Source organism: Athene cunicularia, assembly GCF_003259725.1.
Source record: "Athene cunicularia isolate RWA chromosome 28 unlocalized genomic scaffold, athCun1 chr28_part2, whole genome shotgun sequence".
NCBI lineage: Eukaryota > Metazoa > Chordata > Aves > Strigiformes > Strigidae > Athene > Athene cunicularia.
In genome coordinates this window covers 152,224-171,033 of record NW_020799140.1, presented here as the reverse complement: position 1 = coordinate 171,033, position 18,810 = coordinate 152,224, and the positions used below count along the sequence as shown (strand labels likewise).

General features: G+C 58.5%; 2 protein-coding genes across 4 annotated transcripts; both read left to right on the top strand.

Annotated features, from left to right (window-relative positions):
- The first annotated feature begins 259 nt into the window (after nt 1-259).
- MATK (megakaryocyte-associated tyrosine kinase) lies at nt 260-15,318 on the top strand. 3 transcript variants are annotated; one of them, XM_026865120.1, is made up of 13 exons: nt 262-335; nt 10,107-10,162; nt 10,377-10,490; nt 10,644-10,759; nt 11,096-11,315; nt 12,272-12,365; nt 12,466-12,531; nt 12,685-12,784; nt 12,876-12,960; nt 13,111-13,184; nt 13,276-13,471; nt 13,802-13,888; nt 14,022-15,318. In XM_026865120.1, exons 1-13 carry the CDS (start codon nt 272-274, stop codon nt 14,202-14,204), a joined length of 1,455 nt encoding a protein of 484 aa, XP_026720921.1. In that variant the 5' UTR covers nt 262-271; the 3' UTR covers nt 14,205-15,318. The 3 variants fall into 3 exon arrangements, with proteins under 3 accessions (XP_026720922.1, XP_026720921.1, XP_026720923.1); XM_026865122.1 differs by lacking the exon at nt 262-335 and adding an exon at nt 5,592-5,799; XM_026865121.1 differs by lacking the exon at nt 12,466-12,531 and having other exon boundaries at nt 260-335.
- Nucleotides 15,319-15,530: 212 nt separating this feature from the next.
- Nucleotides 15,531-17,250, top strand: LOC113489422 (complexin-3-like). Its single transcript, XM_026865124.1, is given in 4 exon segments — nt 15,531-15,694; nt 16,284-16,368; nt 16,694-16,739; nt 16,742-17,250. Coding segments are annotated over 4 exon segments (432 nt in total). The 5' UTR covers nt 15,531-15,551; the 3' UTR covers nt 16,900-17,250.
- Nucleotides 17,251-18,810: the final 1,560 nt, after the last annotated feature.

Genomic DNA, 18,810 nt, shown 5'->3' with positions numbered 1-18,810 from the left:
CCCCCAGGCACTCACACTTGGCTTTTACAAAGCTCATGCTGCTTTTCTGAACGCTCGCAGTCGTTATTTATAGAAAAGCTTTTAAGGGAAGTCTCAAATGCTGTAACTGTGTGCTCATTCCAGAGAATCTAAAGCTTGATCAGTTTGTCACATTTTCTTACTTGAGGTAAAGCAAAATTCCAGAACTATTTAAACAGTTTTTAAACTTTATTTTTAATTCTTTGCCTGCTGAGCTTTGCTGTTAAAAACCCAACTGCAGTATATTTTTGTGATGTGTTTACCTTCTCATATCTTGCATTGTCAGATGAACCTGGGCTGCAAGATCCCTGTTAAAGGTAAGTTGGATGCTTTGGGGACTTTGAGCTGTCAGGAGTGAGATGATGTCACAGCCGGTGCACAGGTAGAAAAGAGGAGCAGTTAGGAGTTGAGGAGGACACCTTGTAAAATATTCCTGGCAGTGGTATAGTGGAGATCCCCACTGCAATTAGCACCTTTAAACTACTGAGAGATGTGGTCTACCTTTTATTTATTATTGTATTTTTATCTTTAGTAACACCAGAAATTGTGTTGATGTCGCTCACTTTACTAAAGGGATTCATCAAAGTAAATGAATATTTCAAATGAGAGTCCAGTTGTCTTTAAATATAATGGTACTTGTTTTAAATGTTTCTATCTGCCGTTGATTCCCCTGTCACTCTTTTTATTGCCTATGTGGAAAACCTGTTGTAGCACATACGACTGCACAGTGCATAACTCAGCCTTCTTCCGTTCTGTTTGCTTAGTTGTTCTTAGTTCGGTGTGCAGTAGGAAAGGACATTTACGTCTAATTGCTTCTTTTTCATTGACACTTAAAATCTGCCTGACCGTGCTGTTTCTTTGCAATGCAAGCATTGACATTCCTGACCGATACTGAGTACGAAAACATTAAAATCCTACAGTTACCTGTGTTACATATGATGAAAGTGAATCGGGTATGAGACTCAATTAAAATTGCTGTAGCCAGTCTTGCCTGAAACCTCTGTGGTTCAGCGTGGAAGTTCGATGGAGATGACTTCAGCTTGGATGCCAGATTCTTCGTTTCTTATTTTCAGAGTAGCTGGCTACCTTAGCTTTAGGTGAGCGTTTGCAATGCGAGCTTAATCGCTATACATGATGTAATGGTGGTGGCGATCTTCTAAATAACTTCAAATGCCAGCTTCCGTAGGGTGTGTGGGAAGAACTGCAGATTTCTGTGTAGTTCCTTCCTACAACTGCCTTCATTTCGGTCGGGTTGTTACCGTTTTATCTACTCCTTCTCCTCCCATGTTTTAAAAATCCTGGCTTTCAGGGGAAAAAAAAAACCAACAAAAGCAAACAAACTCACCTCACCCACCCCCCAAACAAACAAACAAACAAACAAAACCCCCCGAAACAACCCCAAAAAACCTGGTGGACTTGGAATGGGCCCCTTGCCATCTGCAAAAAATACATTTAATGCATGCAATAAAAAAGGAAGAGACAGATAGAAGAGCAGAAGGTGAAGGAGGTGGAAAAATAATAAAAAAGAAGCTGCTGCCTAAGACTGATACTGCCTGTATAAAATGTTTGCATGCTTCCAAGTTTTATCTATAAAGAGGAGGCCCTGGTTTAGTCTGATATTTTGTATTTTTAATAAGAAATAGTGTACTGTAGGTACTTTTAAATTGTAGTATAATCACGACAGAAATTGCACCATTGTGTAAGAGTGAAGTTGCCTGTAGCAACAGTTCTCTTCCTGCTCTTACGTCTCCTTCCCCTCCCACTCCCTTGCCCTAGAAAAAACTCTTGCCGCAGCAAAACAGGTAGACAGTCAGATACTATTACAGAAAAAAAAAAAAAAAAGCACAAAACCCCCCAACAAAAACCCCACCCCCCTGGTATGGTGTGCATGCTTTATGCATTTTCTTTCTTCCTTCACTTTTCTACCCTCAAACTGGAGGCAGTTTCTCGCCTGGCCTGAAGGGGCTGGAACTGAGACACTTCCCGTTGGCTGTGTTGGGGTTTTCACCCCACCCGGTCTGGAGCGGGGATCCCGTGCTTGCGGGGTCACCGCTGGGGAGCAGCGGCGTGCGGGGTCGTACAGCGATGCTCAGGCTGCCTAGAGCCTTTCTGCTGGGTTTGGCGGAGCTGACCAAGCCGATGTGTGAAGGACAGGCTGGAACGCGGCTTTGGGGTTGTGACTGCGCCTAAAAGAGCGCCGGTTGAAGACTTCCGTGGTCCTCCGCGATGTCGCCAGTTAACCAGTGGATTGTCGGAGGCTTTGGCTTCATGCACATGTTCCTCGTTTAAACTTCGGTTTCAAATCGCTCCTCACATTCCTTCAGGTTTTCTGGAGTATTTTGAACAACAGCTTTGTAGAACTTACTGGAAGAACGTTATTTCTGCACTGTTTATTGCCAGAGAAAGCTGTTTCTTCCTCAAGTACTTTTTTGGGGGTGTAAAGCAGGTTGTGTCTAAATATTCTGGGTTAAGAGTTATAAGCCAAACAAAAATATATAACCCAAGAGGGACGCATTCAGCACTCCCATAGATGTGCAACCAGCGGAGTGCAGGGTGCTCTGAACTAAAAGGTGCTCGGAGCTGCTGCCGTCCTCCTGTACATTTAACGTGACCATAACCTCACGCCAAAGCCTTGATCCGGACCTGCCGTACAGTTGGATCTGGTGAATCAGAAAGGTGGGTAAGAGATGGAATACTGCAAGCAGTGTCTAACCTTTCACCTTAGCTCGGAAGAGGATTAAGCAGTGCATCTACTCCAGAAAGCTTCCCTCGTTAGAAATTAGGAAGTAAAACCAGTAGATGCTGCCGCGGGCGCTGCTGGAGGTGGGAGCTGAGTTATGACACCAAGTGCTGGAGAGTTCAGCTGAGGTAGCAGCCCCCGTTCCGGGGAAGTGACATGGCTGCCTGTAAAACCCAGAACCCCGGTGTGGTACGTGCCTCCAAGCGCTGCACGTCAGCACCACGAGCACCGACGCTGCGGCAAAGGCCTTACGCGTGCGGATGGAACAGCTGCCCCGGCAGCGGGGTCGGGGGTGCTGACCCGCAGTGGCGAGCGGTAGCCGTTCATCTCCCACCCGTCCCTTGAGGGTGCCCACTCTGCTTTCCTGCCGGGGCATGAATTGTGCGTGGCTATTTGCTCTGCGAGCGTTTAGTGAGATCGCTTTTGCTGTCCACGCTGCTCTTTGGGGCTGGTGGGACAGAGGGGGATCCCTCAGTGGTGAGCGGGCGCGTCACAGCGTCTGCACCCGCTGCTGGGATGGAGCAGGGTGAGGTCAGGGCACATCGACAGCTCCAGCCGCTGTCTAGGGTGAAACGCGCTTTCAAATGATCCTCTGTCCAGATCACCCAACAGTGTCGTTGGCTTAAAATAAACATCTTTGCTGTGAAAGCGGGTGTTCAAACTCAGCGATGTTCTCTTTAAACGCTGGAGATCAGATGTCAAAGACCGAGTTAGCCACACTGCGCTACCGGCTAGCCACGCTATGCTGCCCTTAGGGTCCCGCTGGTCATCCTGGCTTACTCGAGGCCGGTGCTGGAAGCCAGGCCAGCCACGCTGCACTGGAAGTGCCCGTTTTTCCTTTGGCTGCAGAGAGAGCTGGAAGGGACCTGGAGGTTTGACTTCAGATGCTAAGAAGAGGTGTAAAAAGAATCACCCCCCAACTTATTGTGGAGGCAAGGAGGGGAGGAGATGTCTGCCCTTGTGACATATTGCAGTTAATCCGATTTCTTTTTCAAAGGCTTGAAAGGCAGAGCAAGTTCCTCGGGCTGAGAAGGTGTGTTCCTGGTGAATCCGAATGTATTGTCGGGGTAGACCAAAGGGAGTTGAGTCAGCAAGGGAGAGCCCACGGGCTGCTAATGCCTGAATCTGTGCTGGGAAGAGAACGGCTGGTTTTTCTGTACAAAATGTGCTGCTGTTCCTAATGAATATTGTTCCCTATCCTTCCTCCTTCCTGCTCCAACCTCTGCTTCCTTGGATAACTCTCATCTCTCATCAGGAATGGCACTGCGCAACAGTTTGTCCTGTAGGACCCTGCCCTGGTGACTGAGCCTGGCTCCCTGACCCAGGGAAGGGCGCCAGCAGGAGGACTCACAAGTGGTTAAAGCCTCAGCCCAGGATGCGAGAAAAACATTGCCCATACGTTTACCCCGTGACTTCAGGAGCGCTACAAACCCCTGATGTTTTGGCTGTTCTGGAGGGACCTGGGCATGCTGGTGATTCAGCTGTAGCGTGCTGAACCAGGCCCTGCAGTGCAAAAACCTACTTTGCTGCAGCAGAGGAGGGGGGAAGACAGTTTTGAGGATCAGTGTATTAAAGATTGTGGCACTGACCGGGTGGTAGATACCCAGATATGTAAAGGGGGAGACCAGCTCCAGCAGAAGCGAGTGAGAGTCTTTTTGCTGGCCATACCATCCCCGTAGGGTGGGGAAAGCCCATTTATTAAGTCTGAGTGAGCTGTTCCCTCTGTGTGCGGCGGAGTGCTCTGGGCTGTGGTCACATCTGTAAGTGTGACGCATCTGTTTGTCACAGAGAGTACAGCGCAGGCCCCAGGACACCTGACGCTGAGCCCCGGGAGCGTAGTGCAGGGGCTGTAAGGATGTGCTCTGTGTTTCTTCTGAAGTGTGCGCAGACCTGGTATCTAAGGATCTGTCCTTACAAATCCAGAGGACAATGCAGGGAGTGCTCCTCGGGAAACGTGTCCCAAAAATCCTGGGAACAGCCTGGCTCAAGTGTCTTGGGGAAGTTGTGTGTTGATGGAAAAGTACAGCCAGGAGCTGGAACTACTGGCTAGTCTGGAATAGTTTACCTCTACGCTGCCTTTGCCCTTGAATTGCCAGTACTTTTTGAAGTCTTAAACACCATTTTATTAAAAAAAAACCCAAAATACACACAAAATACCCCACCAAGACCCCTGTAGGAAGCATGGTGTTTGCCTGAAAGTGTATTTTCTTCTTTTTCACCATTTTGCTCAGGCTATTGGAAATGTTGAACATCAGTGCAAATGTTTCCAGTGTTCTGGCCGGGATGGTGAGCTGCGGAGGCAATCATTCCCTCCCCACTAGCTGTGGGTGCTGGAGGATGTAGATAAGCCCCTGCCGTTTGACAGGGTGGTCATTTGAAGGTCTCTCTGCAGTTGCCCGTCCAGCCCGCAACGCATCCGTGCTTTCATCCCCTGTAGAGCCCCCGGGGGCGGCCCTGCTCTTGGGTCAACCTCTCCCAAGTCTCACAGAAGCCAGCGCTGGATGGGATTAGGCTTCTGGATCCCCGCTCCCCCCACGTCCTCTCCTGAGTCTCAGTGGCCATGGGGAGCTGCTGCCACCGTGGGCACCCGCTGCTCTGGTCGTGGCAGTCGAGGCGCTAACGGCGAATCTCCCGATTTGCACAGTGGGGCTTTAATTTTCCGTGAGGGCCACGCAGCGCTGCGGGCTATAGCATCGGATCATCTCCAGCTCATTTTTAGGGAGGGTGCGTACTTGTGCCCTCAAAGGGTAGAAGTTGTTTCAAGTCTTGTCAGATAGTGAGTCACTGGTGATTAATGTTTAACTGTGCAGGCGGCAGGCACTAGGACCTCCTCAAGGCTGCATCTGCAGCCCTTGCCAGAAGAGAAATCAGGAAATAACGCAGTAGCTCTTTCTGGGAGCATGCCCTTGAAAATGAAGCTTTGCTGCTCCATATGAAAGAGAATTTACTCTCCAGGAATTCAGGAACCTGAAGCCAGGTTTGGCTGTGGACTCCTCCGAGACCTCGCTGCCCCCGAGGCCCTGCATGGACGTTGCTGGGAGGTGAGTGCGAGGGTCTGTTCGAGTTGCAGGCGACGCGTTGCTGTGTCTGCTCTGCCTGAGGAGAGGGACAGGCGCAGTGTAGTAGTGTTAAGAGCATTGCGGTCAGCGGGGAAGTGACCAGGTGTCACCTGATTTTCAGCAAGACTTTTGCTGTCCTTTGCTGTTTGCCGAAGTGACCCTTAGCACCGACGAGTGTTTGTAAAAAAGTTCTCCAGTTTGTGTTTCAAAGGTGTGTGCTCAGCGCATCCAGCTCCGGCTGCAGTGCAGAGGTGCGAGATGCAAATGTCTGTGTCCCCTCTTCTGCTCCTACTGGGCTGTTGGGTCCTGCAGCTCCTCGGCTGGGGTAACTCTGCACTAGAAACAAGCCTGACCTCTCCGGGTTTGGGTTGGGATGGCTCCACCAAACCCCACCGGGTTGTGGTACTCCTCGTGCTCGTTGCAAATACTCGGGTTGACTGATTAAAAAAAAGCACAGAACAGCCCCAAAACAAAGAAGGGGGCAAGTATGTCCTCCCAGGCTTCCTGCTCACGCGTCCTGCTTGTGGGAACGTTATGAGAGATGACAGGACATGACAAATGCTCGTTCCAGTGGTGGAACTGCATGGACCAAAAGTCTCCCAGAACAAGCAGTTGCTTTAGGACAAGGCATGTGAGTGTCACCAGGAGGAAGGGGATTCACTGCCACTGCCCGCTGGTGGCTGTGTGGCGGCACTGGCCCCTCTCCAGGCCCTGCCAGCAGCAGGTCTCCATCTGGGGGTGCACGTCTGGCACCCCGAGCCCTAGTGCCAGCTGGGCCCTTGGGCGCTCAGGGTGGAGGGTCCATCCCTTCCAAGGACCACCCACTGTCTGCACACAGGGGCAGAGCTGAGCAAACAGTTGCTGCTTTTCACCAGAAATTATTGTCCTGGAGCAGCAGAAAATGAAGGACCAACTGCCAGAGCTGCTGTCGTCCTTCCTGGCTCAGCCAGCACAGGGACATGGTTGTACCACAGCGAGGGGTGTGCAGTGGGCCCTGTCCTTCAGCTCTGTGCCTGTGATGCCCTCCCCTGTCCTGGAAGTGAGCTGAGCTGCATCCAGTCCCGTCAGACTCCGGCTGTGCTTCTGAGTCCACCGAGATAATACATGTGGCACAGACGGGCTGCAGGATGAGAGGATGTCTGTGCTAACTAACGATGGCTTCTGGAACAGATAAAGCTGCCTGCTAGTATTAACCTTGCAACGGCTGCAATTGTCCCTTTTGTGTTGTTGTTCTGGATAGGGGCTGACACGGCAAGTCCGTGGATCCTTGCCGTCATGGAGACAGGCTGGGGTTTACCACCGGTGATGCAGAGGAGTGACCATGACTCACCCTCCAAAAGAGGAATAGAGCAAAGACTGTCATCTCTGTTCCAAGGAGCCGAGTGAGCCCCCACACCTCTCCTGGCACAGCAGAGACATCCTCCTGCTCTGGCTAGAAGTTTCCAAGAGGCCAAGAGTGGGGTTTTCCGAGAGCGGCGCAGCCAGGGCCGGGTCCCAGCCCTGCACTGTCCGGCCCTGCTCCGCTCTCGTGCTCACTGAGTGCCAAGAAAACCTGTGTGTGAATGAAATCACCTCTCCCCATCAGACATTTCTCTTCTCTGGAAACTGATGCTTCCCTGGTGGTTTTGAGGTCTTGGAAACAGAGAAGCACTGAGCTGCGCGGAGTTTCACACTATGTATTCTCCCGTATGAAGGAGCCAGGTGGGCACAAAGCAGCTTTGCCTGCAGAGGACGTGGGTCTCACCGTCTTTGGCAAAGCCGAAGAGTGTGAGTTGCGAGCACTGAGAAATCCCACCTTCCTCTAGGAAAGGAAAGAAAGCGTCTGCAGCGCGGTGACAAATTCCAACCGCAAAATGGATCTGGAAGAAGGGGGCTGAAATCAGAACAAAACTTACAGAAGCCATGATTTGACTTCTAAGAGCGTGGTGGGTTTGGGGATGAGGCCATGGCGTGGGGATGCCCTGCAGACCAAGCGGTGCCACCGAGGACACGGGCTTGGTGACAACGCCCCAGCGGGGGGGCTGCTGGAGAGGATTTTCCCACCGAGTCCCACCACCCGCAATTTCAGCTGTACAAGGAATGAGTGGATGGAACCCTCTGGGAAACTGCCCTTAAGGATAAAGGCACTGAACAGAGCTGGTAGCTCTTTAAGGACATTTTTCTTAGAATTCCAGAGCTCTTAATTCCAGTACATTAAAAAAAATGGACAAGGAAGGCAGGAAACCAGTGTGACTCAGTAAGGACCTCTTGGTCAAACCAAAGTGTAAGAAGGAAATGCACAGGCAGGGGAACCAGAGACGTGTCTCCTAGAAAGAATATGGGGATGGGATCAGGCGAGCTGATCTCCAGGTAGTGGGATTTGGCAAGGGATGCCAAGAATAATGAGGAGGGCTTCTACAGGTACGTTGGCCAGAAAAGGAAGATCAAAGAAAATGTGTGTCCTCCTTAAATAAGTTGGGAGATCTGGTGACAACCAACGTGGAGAAGGTGAGGTGCTCAACAGGGGGGGGGTTTGCCTCAGTTTTCAACAGTAATCTCTCTCCCCACGTCTCTCGAGCCCCTGAACCGCATGGCAGAGATCGGGGGAACAAAGTCCCTCCCATTCTAGAAGAAAATCAGGTTCAAGACCACCTGAAAAACCCGAACGTACACGAGCCTCCAGGCTCCAGCAAGATGCAGTCCAGGGTCCTGAGGGAATTGGCTGATGTAGTTGCCAAAGCCACTCTTCATCGTATTTGAAAAGTCGTGGCAGTCAGGCAAAGTTCCCAGTGGCTGGGGGAAGGGAAACATCACACCTATTTTCAGAAAGGAGGACCTTGCTGACCAGTCAGCCTCACCTCGCTGCCCGGTGAGCACATGGAGCAGATCCTCCTGGAAGATATGTCAAACCTCATGGAAACCGGAGAGGTGATTAGAGACAGCCGGCACCGTTTCCCCGAGTGAGTGCAGATTGTGCCTGACTAATCTAGCAGCTTTCTATGATGGTGACTGCATCAGGGGACCGGTCAAGAACTGTGGATATCATCTACCCCAACTTCTGTGCGGCCTTTGGTATGGTCCCCCCCCACATTCTGACCTCTAACTTGGAGAAGTTTGGGTTTGAGGATGGACTGCTGGGTGACAAAGAATCGGCTGGATGGCCAAGAGTTACGGTCAATGGCTCAGGGGACAGCAGTGGTGTACCTCAAGGGTCCACACCGAGACAATTACTACTTCATACCTTCATCAGCGGTGTGTGTAGTGAGACTGAGTGGACGCTCGGCATGTCGGCAGATGAGACCGAGCTGGGTGGCGCAGCTGATCCCCTTGGGGGAGGGGGTGCCACCCCAGGACCTGCAGTGACGGGATGAGGGGCAGTGGTTTTAAACGGAAAGAGAGTGGATTTCGCTTGGATATGAGGTAGAACTGTTTCACGATGAGGGGGGTGAGGCCCTGGCACAGGCTGCCCAGAGCAGCTGTGGCTGCCCCCTCCCTGGCAGGGTTCAAGGCCAGGCTGGACGGGGCTCTGCGTGATCTGACCTGGTGGTGGAAGATGTCCCTGCCCACGGCAGGGGGGTTGGAAGTAGATGATCTTTAAAAGGTCCTTTCTAACCCAAACCATCCTGTGAGTCTGTGATCTTCCCATGGAGGCGACCCTGGAAATGAGGGGCTGCAGAACGGGCAAGCCCGCGGGTTTGAACTGCGCAGGGCTCACATGCATCCCAGCACGACAGGCTGGTGGGAGGGGAGCACAGGGACCTTGCATGAGGATCCCTGGCCAGCGGACGTGACAATCCTTCCTCAGCCCAGCCTTGCCGTCAGCGTCCCCCCCGCAGCAGGCAGCCCCCACATCGGCCCTGCTGTGCCCCACGTCAGCGGGGCCCCACAGCCGGTGCCTCTTGTGGCCCTGAAGACTTGAAACTGATGAAACAGGAGATGAAAACACAAGTTCCTAGTAAAACCACACTTCCCCCGGTGGCCGTGGTGATGGGCGCCTGTTATGACAGCAGTGCCGGCGGGTGGTGGAGCGCATCTTTGGACTCCAAGGTGGGGAGAAGGAGCAGAGGCCAGAAGAGAGGGTCCCACTCCCGCCTGGCTTTGGGACAGGAGTGTCCCCAGGGTACAACCAGTGCAGGCGGCTTTCAGCCGGCTCTAATCCTTCTCCGTCCTGTGGTGTGGGGCTGCCCTGCATGGACCGGCTTGCAGGGGGCTGCGCTGGCCAGAGGAGCTTGTGGGGACAGCAGTGGTGGCCTGGGACAGGTCAGCTCAGCCCCATCCCTCCACAGCCCCCTTTGGTTCCTTCCCCGCAGGTGGCAGCAGGAGAGCACGGGGAGTCTCTGATGCACTGACGGCAACCATGTCTGGGGTAAGCGGGATTTCCACAGGGGTGCCAGCACTTCCCCTGCCAACATCGGGGCGATGTGTCCCCCCGGCACCGCAGTGGGGTGGAGGAGGGCTCGTGCCCAGTGCCCCTCGTCCCCAGCCGGGGCTTCAGATGGTCCTTGGAGCTGTCCCTGATGGTTGTAGGGGGGCGGGAGGGCAGCTCTCGCTCTCCCTGCTGATGCTCTTTTCCCGTGCAGAAACGCTGGCCCCCCGGGACGCAGTGCGTCACCAAGCACGACCACACCAAGCCCAAGGCCCGGGAGCTGGCCTTCCGCAAGGGCGACATGGTCACCATCATTGAGGCCGTGGAGGTGAGCCTGGTGGTGCTCGGGGGGCACGCCGCCCTGGAAGGACATGGAGGGCATGGGACCCCAGGGTCACCAGCTGTGCTGCTGGAGCCGTCTCCCACCTTTCCAGCGGGACCCCCCCTTCCTTCTCGTGCTCTGAGACACTTTTGCCCCCAGGGCAAGGGCTGGTACCGTGCCAGACACAACGAGACGGGGCAGGAGGGGGTGCTGGCCGCCAGCGCGCTGCGGGAGCGCGGTGCCATCCGCGTCGACCCCAAGCTCAGCCTCATGCCGTGAGTACAGCTGGGAGGGGACCTGGGCGGGGGCAGCATCCCAGGTGAGCCCCCGGGAGCTGCGACAGCAGATGGGTCCAGCGCGTCTCCCCTCAGCCAGGTGTTGGGTGGGCAGCTGGCACAGGGCAGCCTGTATCCCTGCACGGGCAATGGAGGGATTTTCTGGGGCCAGCACCTGGCTTTCAAGACCCCCAGTTGTTGCCCACCCAGCTTGGATGAACCTCAGCACGGGGGGTGTCTGCGTAGCCTCAGCGGGGGCTCTGCTCTCCCTGTCTCACTGCTGGTGCCGGGGGAAGCCCACTGGCACGGCCTCTCTCCTGTTGCCCCCCTCCCCAGGTGGTTCCACGGGAAGATCTCGGGGGTGGAGGCGGTGCAGGAGCTGCAGCCCCCCGAGGACGGGATGTTCCTGGTGCGTGAGTCTGTCCGGCACCCCGGTGACTACGTGCTGTGCGTGAGCTTCGGCAAGGAGGTGATCCACTACCGCGTGGTGCACGAGGAGAACACGCTCAGCATCGACAGCCAGCAGTACTTCTCCAACCTCATCGACATGATCGAGGTGAGACCTTCCCTCCCCAGGCAGCGAGCTCTGCCGAGGGCAGAGAACCTCATGGGGTCACACGGAGCAGCGGACATCCCCGGCCCTTTCTCCTGTGGTTTGCGTGTGGTTCTGTTACCGGTGTAATTCTCCATCCCTGCTGAAGGCTCGTGGTTCCCGCTCGGTTCGGGGGGCCGTGGATGTCCTCTGCCATCGCCCGGCCGTGCCCCAGCAGCCCCAGTCCCCTGCCTGGGGCCACGTTCCTCCCATCCCCTCTCATTCAGCGCCTCACGCAGCAGCAGGGCTTTGGGCATTTTGGAAAGTGAAGCTCCTCTGCTACCCCTGGACCTTGGATAAAGTCTGAGCCCCGCTGAGGCTCGGAGGCGTTTTGCCATGCTTCTCTCCACTCTGAGCCCCCTCTCAGGGCTCCCAGGCTGCTGCGTGAGCTCCCACCCTTCCAGCGAGCGCTTCCTCAAGGTCCATCTTCACCCGGTGTCATACCCACTGCCCTTTCCGGAGGCTCAAAATCTCATGCTTTCCTTATTTAATTACAACTTCTGCTTTGGAGTGTGTCCTTTCCCCTTTCAGCTGCCCCAGCCCCAGTCTAACCCCGATGGCTGTCCTGCCACTTCCTCTCCGTGTCACCTCTGCAAACCACCCTTGGCTGCTGCAGTGGCTGCGGAGCCTTTAGCCCCCTCGGCTGCCGTCTGCCCAGCGGTACCACCCCGTCCTGCCGGGGCTGTCGTGGTGTTTCCCGCCTGGGCCCAGAGGGGAGCGGGGCTGAGCCACGGGCTGTGCATGGAGGCGCTGTGGGAAATGCGGCATTTCATGCTGCTGCCGAGCTGAAGGGGCTCCAGGCCCCTCGATGGTGGTGGGGTCCTGTGGGGCATCCTGTGGCCCTCTCCTGGTTCCATGCCCCGAGCTCGGCGTCAGAGATGGCAGCGCCGCATTGCCTCTATCTGTTCGTCCCTTGGCAGCACTACATGAAGGAGCAGGGAGCCATCTGCACCAAGCTGGTGAAGCCCAAACCAAAAACCGGGATGAAGTCGGCCGAGGAGGAGCTGGCCAAAGGTAGGGTACGGCGGGCGAGGGTTGTAGTCTGGGTTTTGGGGACACAGCAGCGCGGCCCTGTTGGTGTCCCCTGCTAACCTGCCCCTGTGCCTGTGCCCAGCTGGCTGGTTGCTGAACCTGCAGCACCTCACACTGGGAGACCGCATTGGGCAAGGAGAGTTCGGAGGTAGGTGAGGAGGTGGGGCTGGAGGTTTCCTGGCCGCAGGCTTCCCCAAGTGTCCCCTGATGTCCCCTCCCCATCCCATGGCAGGGGGGCCTTAGCCTGGCGTGCCGGGGGTTGGGTCTGGGGCTGAGCCTGATCCCCCGTGTCCCCTCCCAGACGTCCTGCAGGGTGAGTATATGGGGCAGAAGGTGGCCGTGAAGAACGTCAAGTGCGATGTGACCGCCCAGGCCTTCCTTGCTGAAACAGCTGCCATGACGTGAGTGCCCTGTGGGGGGATACAGCCCAACCCTGTCCCATGACCCGGGCACGAGCAGGCACCCCCTTGACCCGGATCCCCTGCATTTCAGGAAGGTCCGGCACAAAAACCTGGTGTGTTTGCTCGGCGTGATCCTGCACAACGGCCTCTACATCGTCATGGAGTTCATGAGCAAGGTGAGAGCACCCAGCCAGTCCTTGGCCAGCAGGAGCTGCCGCTATGGGGGCCGAGTTGGACGGATGCCAGGTGCTGCAGCCCTTGTGGGGTGCAAAGTCTCCAGGCAGCCCTGTCCCCTTGGTCCTTACACATTTCTCCTCCTCTGTCAGGGCAACCTGGTGAACTTTCTGCGCACACGGGGCCGGGCACTTGTCCCGACCCAGCAGCTCCTCCTGTTTGCTCTGTAAGTCCATCTCCCTCCCTCCGGGCTGGGGACTGGTGCTCTGGGTCACCCCCGAGAGGTGACACTACTCTGTCTTGCTTGGCCACGGCAGGGACGTGGCTCAGGGCATGGACTACCTGGAGTCCAAGAAGCTGGTGCACAGGGACCTGGCTGCCCGCAACATCCTCATCTCTGAGGAGAACGTGGCCAAAGTGAGCGATTTCGGCTTGGCCCGGGTCAACCCCAAGGGTGCGGACGCCACTTTACTGCCCGTGAAGTGGACAGCTCCGGAGGCCCTGAAACACAACGTGAGTGGGTCTCCCCTGCTCGTTCCCCCTTCTGCCAACCCGTCTCTGCCCCGTGGTGGCTTCTGGCACGTTCAGCCCTGCATCTCCTGAAATGTGAGCTCTGTCCTGGGCAGCCCTTGCCCTGGTGTGTGGTGGCACTCGGGGCAGCTCTGACGGGATGCGGCAGGATGGACCCGGGGCCGTGGGGGTGATGGGAAGGGAGAGGGTTTGCATCTCGGGGAGCTGGGGGTGGCAGGGGACAGGCACCGTCTCCTTTCTTGCCCTCACGGAGGGATGGGGTCCAGCGTGGCCCCCGGCCAGCTTCAGCCTCCCCTCCTCCTACGGATGCAGAAATTCTCCTCCAAGTCGGATGTGTGGAGCTACGGGATCCTCCTGTGGGAAGCCTTCTCCTTTGGACGAGCACCCTACCCCAAGCTGGTGAGTGCTGTGCTGGGGGTGCCGCAGGTCACACCCCACTGGCACCGGTGGGACAGGGACATCCCCTGGCCCCTGGCCGGGGTGGGCCCTGGGCGGGGAAGGGGAGTCCCAGCTGCCTTATCCATCCTGCCAGAGCCTGAAGGAGGTGACGGAGCTGCTGGAGCAGGGGTACCGCATGGACCCCCCGGAGGGCTGCCCACCCACCGTCTACGCCCTGATGAGGAGCTGCTGGGAGCTGGAGCCAGGCAAGCGGCCGTCCTTCAAGAAACTCACGGAGAAGCTGCAGAAGGAGCTGAAGCACCTGAGGGATGTTTAAGCCCCATCTCACTCCTGGGACCTGTGACCAGAAGCCCCCCGGACCCGCCGGGGCTGGGAGTGGCACAGCAAGGGGTGGCCGGGCAGCGGCGTGGCCCGCGGCACCGCTCTCTCGTGGTGGAGATGGGCAGCAGCTGGGGAGTCTCTCCTCCCCCAGGGCGCCCGAAGGGGAGGCAGCAGCCTCCGTCCATCCTGGCACAGGTCCTTCTCCCCACCACGCAGCCCAGGGACTATCCTACTGGGTCAATCTCCCCTGACCCGCCGGGGTGGGGAGAGCAGCCCCACGGCGGGACCGTGCCACACACGGTGGGTGCTGCACGTGGGGCCCCTTCGAGCCGTCCCTCCCGGTGACAGGGGACAGGAGGGGACACCTCCGCTTGCCGGAGGATGAAACCCCAGCCCTGACACAGCCCTGCTCCAGCCACCTGGCCCCGTGCGGAGACACTGGACACAGCCAGCTAAACCCCACAGATTTGGGCTTTTTGATTAAACCAAAGAAATTAATTCAACAGCATCTTTAAGCCTCTGGGCTGAAATTAGGCCTATCCCTCACTTGGGGCCTGGCAAAACAGAAAATGGCTTAGTGGGGACCCAGGAGCTCCGGCCCTCAGAGCCCACCGTGCACAGCCTAGCCCCTCTCCCCTCTGGGCTTTGCGCAGCTGGGGATTATTCTTTTAATCAGAGTCTGTATGGGAATTGCTTGCATATAGATTACAGGAGTGGGGCACGTCCTCCGGCAGCGGGAAGCCCCCGGCCCCGCCACTCCCAAGCAATCTCGACATCTCGGTGGAGCCGGGATTAATGGGGGCAGGGGGCCACACACGCGCGGTGTGTGTTTGTGTGCGTGCGCCTGCCCGCCGCCTTGTCTTCCTTTGACCCTCGAATGGGTTTTTTCAGCTAATCCTCTTGTGTTTCCTCGGCACTGCCTTCTTGCACCTCCAAACCCCCTGTGCCACTGTGGGTGGCTCTGGGTGCCCACAGCACAGGGCTCCCCCCAGAAGGATCCGGTCTTGCGGGTGCTGCGCTCCATCGGGGCCCATGCAAATGGGGGGGGTCTTTCAGCCCAGTCTGGGGGGCACTGGGGCCCTGTGGCTCCTTCCATCCCCCTGATGAGGCAACACCCTGCTGTCCCCCCACACCACTGTCCCTCCCAAGCACCCTTAGGTGCAGCGCAGGAAGGTCTTTCCATTCCGGTGGCTGTGGCATCCCCTCCTAATGCCTTAATCCGCCCCTGATCCGCGGCGCCCCTGGGGCAGCCGGTCCCGCTGACCTTGCAGGTGCTGGCCCCGGGCAGGGACCCGGTGGCACCGGGCACCGCGGGGGCACGGGCTTCCACAGCCGCCCACCCATGGCCTCCTGCTTCACAAGGGCCCTGAAGAGCTTTAAGGGGAATGAGGGGCAGCCGCCCAAGGGTGGGAAGGCGGCCACGCTGCCCAATGGCACGGCCCGTGAGGAGTTTGAGGAGTACCAGCGGCAACTGCTGGAGGAGAAGTAAGGCTTCACCAGGGCTGTGGGGTCACGGGGGTCCCCCATGCTCTGGGACCAGGGTCCCATGCACCACAGGCTGTCACAGGGATGGGGCAGAGAGGGTGCCTCGGTGCCTCTCCCCACAGCAGAGTTGGTCCCAGTGGGTGCTGGCACGGGGATGGGACAGTGCTCGGAGCACTGTAGGTGACAAGGGGCACCCCCGGCGTGTCAGTGCCCCAGAGCAGTGGGTGTCTGGTCCCAGCCCAGCACCCATGGAGCTGAGGGAGGAGAGGGGCCAGCAGAGGATTGCATTAGGGTGCCACCTCCCTGGGTCCAGGCGCTGTGGGGACCTGGTAACCCCGCATCTGGGAGCTGAGGGACTGCAGGAGGAGCAAGTCCCCCCAGCGGGCACCTTCACTTGACCCTCTGCTGGGTGCTGCGGCTGGAGGGGCAGGATGTGGACCCTGCCCCCAGATCCCCATTGCATCCCCTTCTCCTGCCCCGGCACGGGACTGGCACAACCACACTGCTGCCGGGGGACCAGGGTGATGCCGGGCTGCGGGGGGGTGCGTGGTTCCGGTGGGGGGTGACAGTGTGGCACCCGCTGCTGCAGGAGCGAGCGGGACAAGGCCTTTGTACAGAAGGCGGAACAGGACACTCTGCGGATGCACATGCGGGACAAGTGCCACCTGCCCCAGGTAAGGACCGGCCTGCCCACGGCGGGCCCTCGGGGGTCTTCCCTGGAGCCCTCCATCCCAGGGGATGTGGAGGTCCTGGCAGCTGCCAGGGCTCCCCTGGGACGGGAGCTGATTCCTGAAGAGGGCAGCAAATGGCTGCTGTCTCTGCGCCATCCGCCTCCACGTGTCCCGTCAGCTTGTCCCAGTCTGGAACTGGACAGTCCCGCGTCTCCCCAGCACCCCCAGTGCCCGCGCAGAGCCCGGCTGGCCCTGGGGGACCCTGCCCCCCTCCGTCCCCCACCCCGTGGCTGGTGGGTGCCCGGGTCTGCCCGCAAACCCCGCGCAGGACGAGCGGGATGATGCTCAGCTGCACGTGGCCGGCGGCGCGGTGGAGCCGCCATGGTGCACGGCGAGGAGGAGGAAGACAAAGCGGAGGAGGATGACGGGGCCTTCGCCTTCCTGACGAAGCTGCGGGAGGTGAACCTGCTGGCGCTGCGGGACTGTGCGCTGGGCAGCAGGGACGAGATGGAGGGGAAGGGTGTCCTGGCGTAGCGTCGCTGCCCGCCTGGCCGGCGGGTCACAGCAGCAGCGCTGGGGCTCAGCCCTGCCCCGTGGCTCCCCCCCGGGAGCGATGCGATGTGAGTGTTACTGGTGCCTTTACCTGGGGCTGGGGCTTCCAATACACACAGTGAGGGTGGGGTTTCCTTCCCAAAACCCTGTCGCTTTTCCAGGGTGCACTGGGTGGGTGCTGGGAGGCAGGACACCCACCCGCTGGCCAAGGCCCTCCCTGGGGTGCCCCTGGTGTGAGCCCCCAGACAGGGCGAGTGGTGGTTCCTGATGCTCTGTCACCCCCGGCAACCAGCCCCAGGGCCTTGGGGACCCTTTGGCTCAATAACTGCAGAACTGTCCAGCACCGGTCTGGTCTTCCCACTGTACCCCACATCCACACAAACCCAGTCCGAGGCCGGGGGGGGGGGCACACAATGACACTGCTGCAACAGAGCTGCCCCAGGTGCCCCCAGGCCAGCACCCAGCATCACGCTCCGCCACTGGATCCATCCCCCCTCCTTCTGCGGTACCCCCCAGGCACGTCCACACGCCAGGGATGCCCGGGACCCCCAGGATATCCCCTGGGGGCAGCACCGGTGGGGGTGTGTGACAGCTTTCAACCCGCCCTGAAGCATCCCTCTGCCAGCACAGGCAACAGGGAGGTCCATTCGGCCAGGGCCGGGGTGCCCCCCTGCCCCTCGCCCCTCTGAAGACTCACTCCCTGCTCCCAGGCACTCAGCAGTGGCACCGGCTTAAATGCCGCCGTGCCGGAAGGCTGGGGGCTGCTGAGATCACTAATACCTGCCTATTTTAGTGAGGCCTAATCTGCCTGAGTCGCCTGTCCCCGAGGACTAAGCTCGCTCAACTCTTGTAAAATGTACCGCCAGCACTGGCCCCAGCAGCACCTCTGCACCGGAGCAGGCGCCGCCGGGGGAGTCACGCTGCGTTTGCATGAAAGGAAGGACGCGCTGAGCTGCCTCCGTCCTCCCCACGCCGGGGCCATCTGCTCCAGAAAGGCCTCTGTGTGGGGACGGCCCTGCCCTGGGCTGCCCACGGCCTCGGTGGTGCCTCAGGGAGGGGCGGCTGAATCCAGCCACCTTGGGTGGGAGTTGTGCCGTGGGGCTCATCGCTGTCACAAGAGCCCCAGGTCTCAGCCGCCCCAGCGGGAGCACCCAGAGCCGCAGGAGCTCCGGCAAGGTCTCAGTTCCCCCCCGCAGGGCACCCAGCCCTCCAGGTACCCGTCGGGGGGCTGGTGACTGCCGGAACACCCCAGGGGAGCGTGTGACGTGTGCGCCCAGCTGTCCCTGCTGTCCCCACCGTCCCTGCTGACACTACCATCCCCACTCTCCGGAACCTGAAAAATCTCCCATTTGGGCACAAAAATTCCCCCGTGTTGCATGGGATGGGGCTGTCCGTGTCCCCACCGGTCCCCGGGCAGGTCCCTGATGGGGCAGCAGCAGCTGCGGCACCTGCACAGCCCCGTTCCCTCCCCACGTTGCTCTCCCCAGGGCTGGGGCTCGGCGCTGCGAGTCGGGAACGGCGACACTGAGGGCCCCGGTACGCCCGGCTCCTCCAGCCCCGCTCCGCACTGGGGCCCCATCCCACCCTGACAGGCAGCCCGGCTCCCAGTTCTCCCAGTGGGGCTGCCTGGGGGCTCCCAGTGCTGGCCGGGATTCAGGTCAGGACCCTCCGCCAGGTCTCCTTGGCTAATCATCCTGCCCCCCCCATCCTCCCCACTCTGCCACCTGCCTCCCGCCCAGCACCCTTTTGGGTCACCCCTGCCGCCTCCCCGCCTGCCCAAGGCCTCTTAATGAACTAAAAAAGTGATAAATCCCCGGCCGGGCTGGTCACGTGAGGCCGGTGGCCCCCCAGGCGCCCCCTGCCCCGACCCCCGCCTCCGGCCCCACCGCCCCG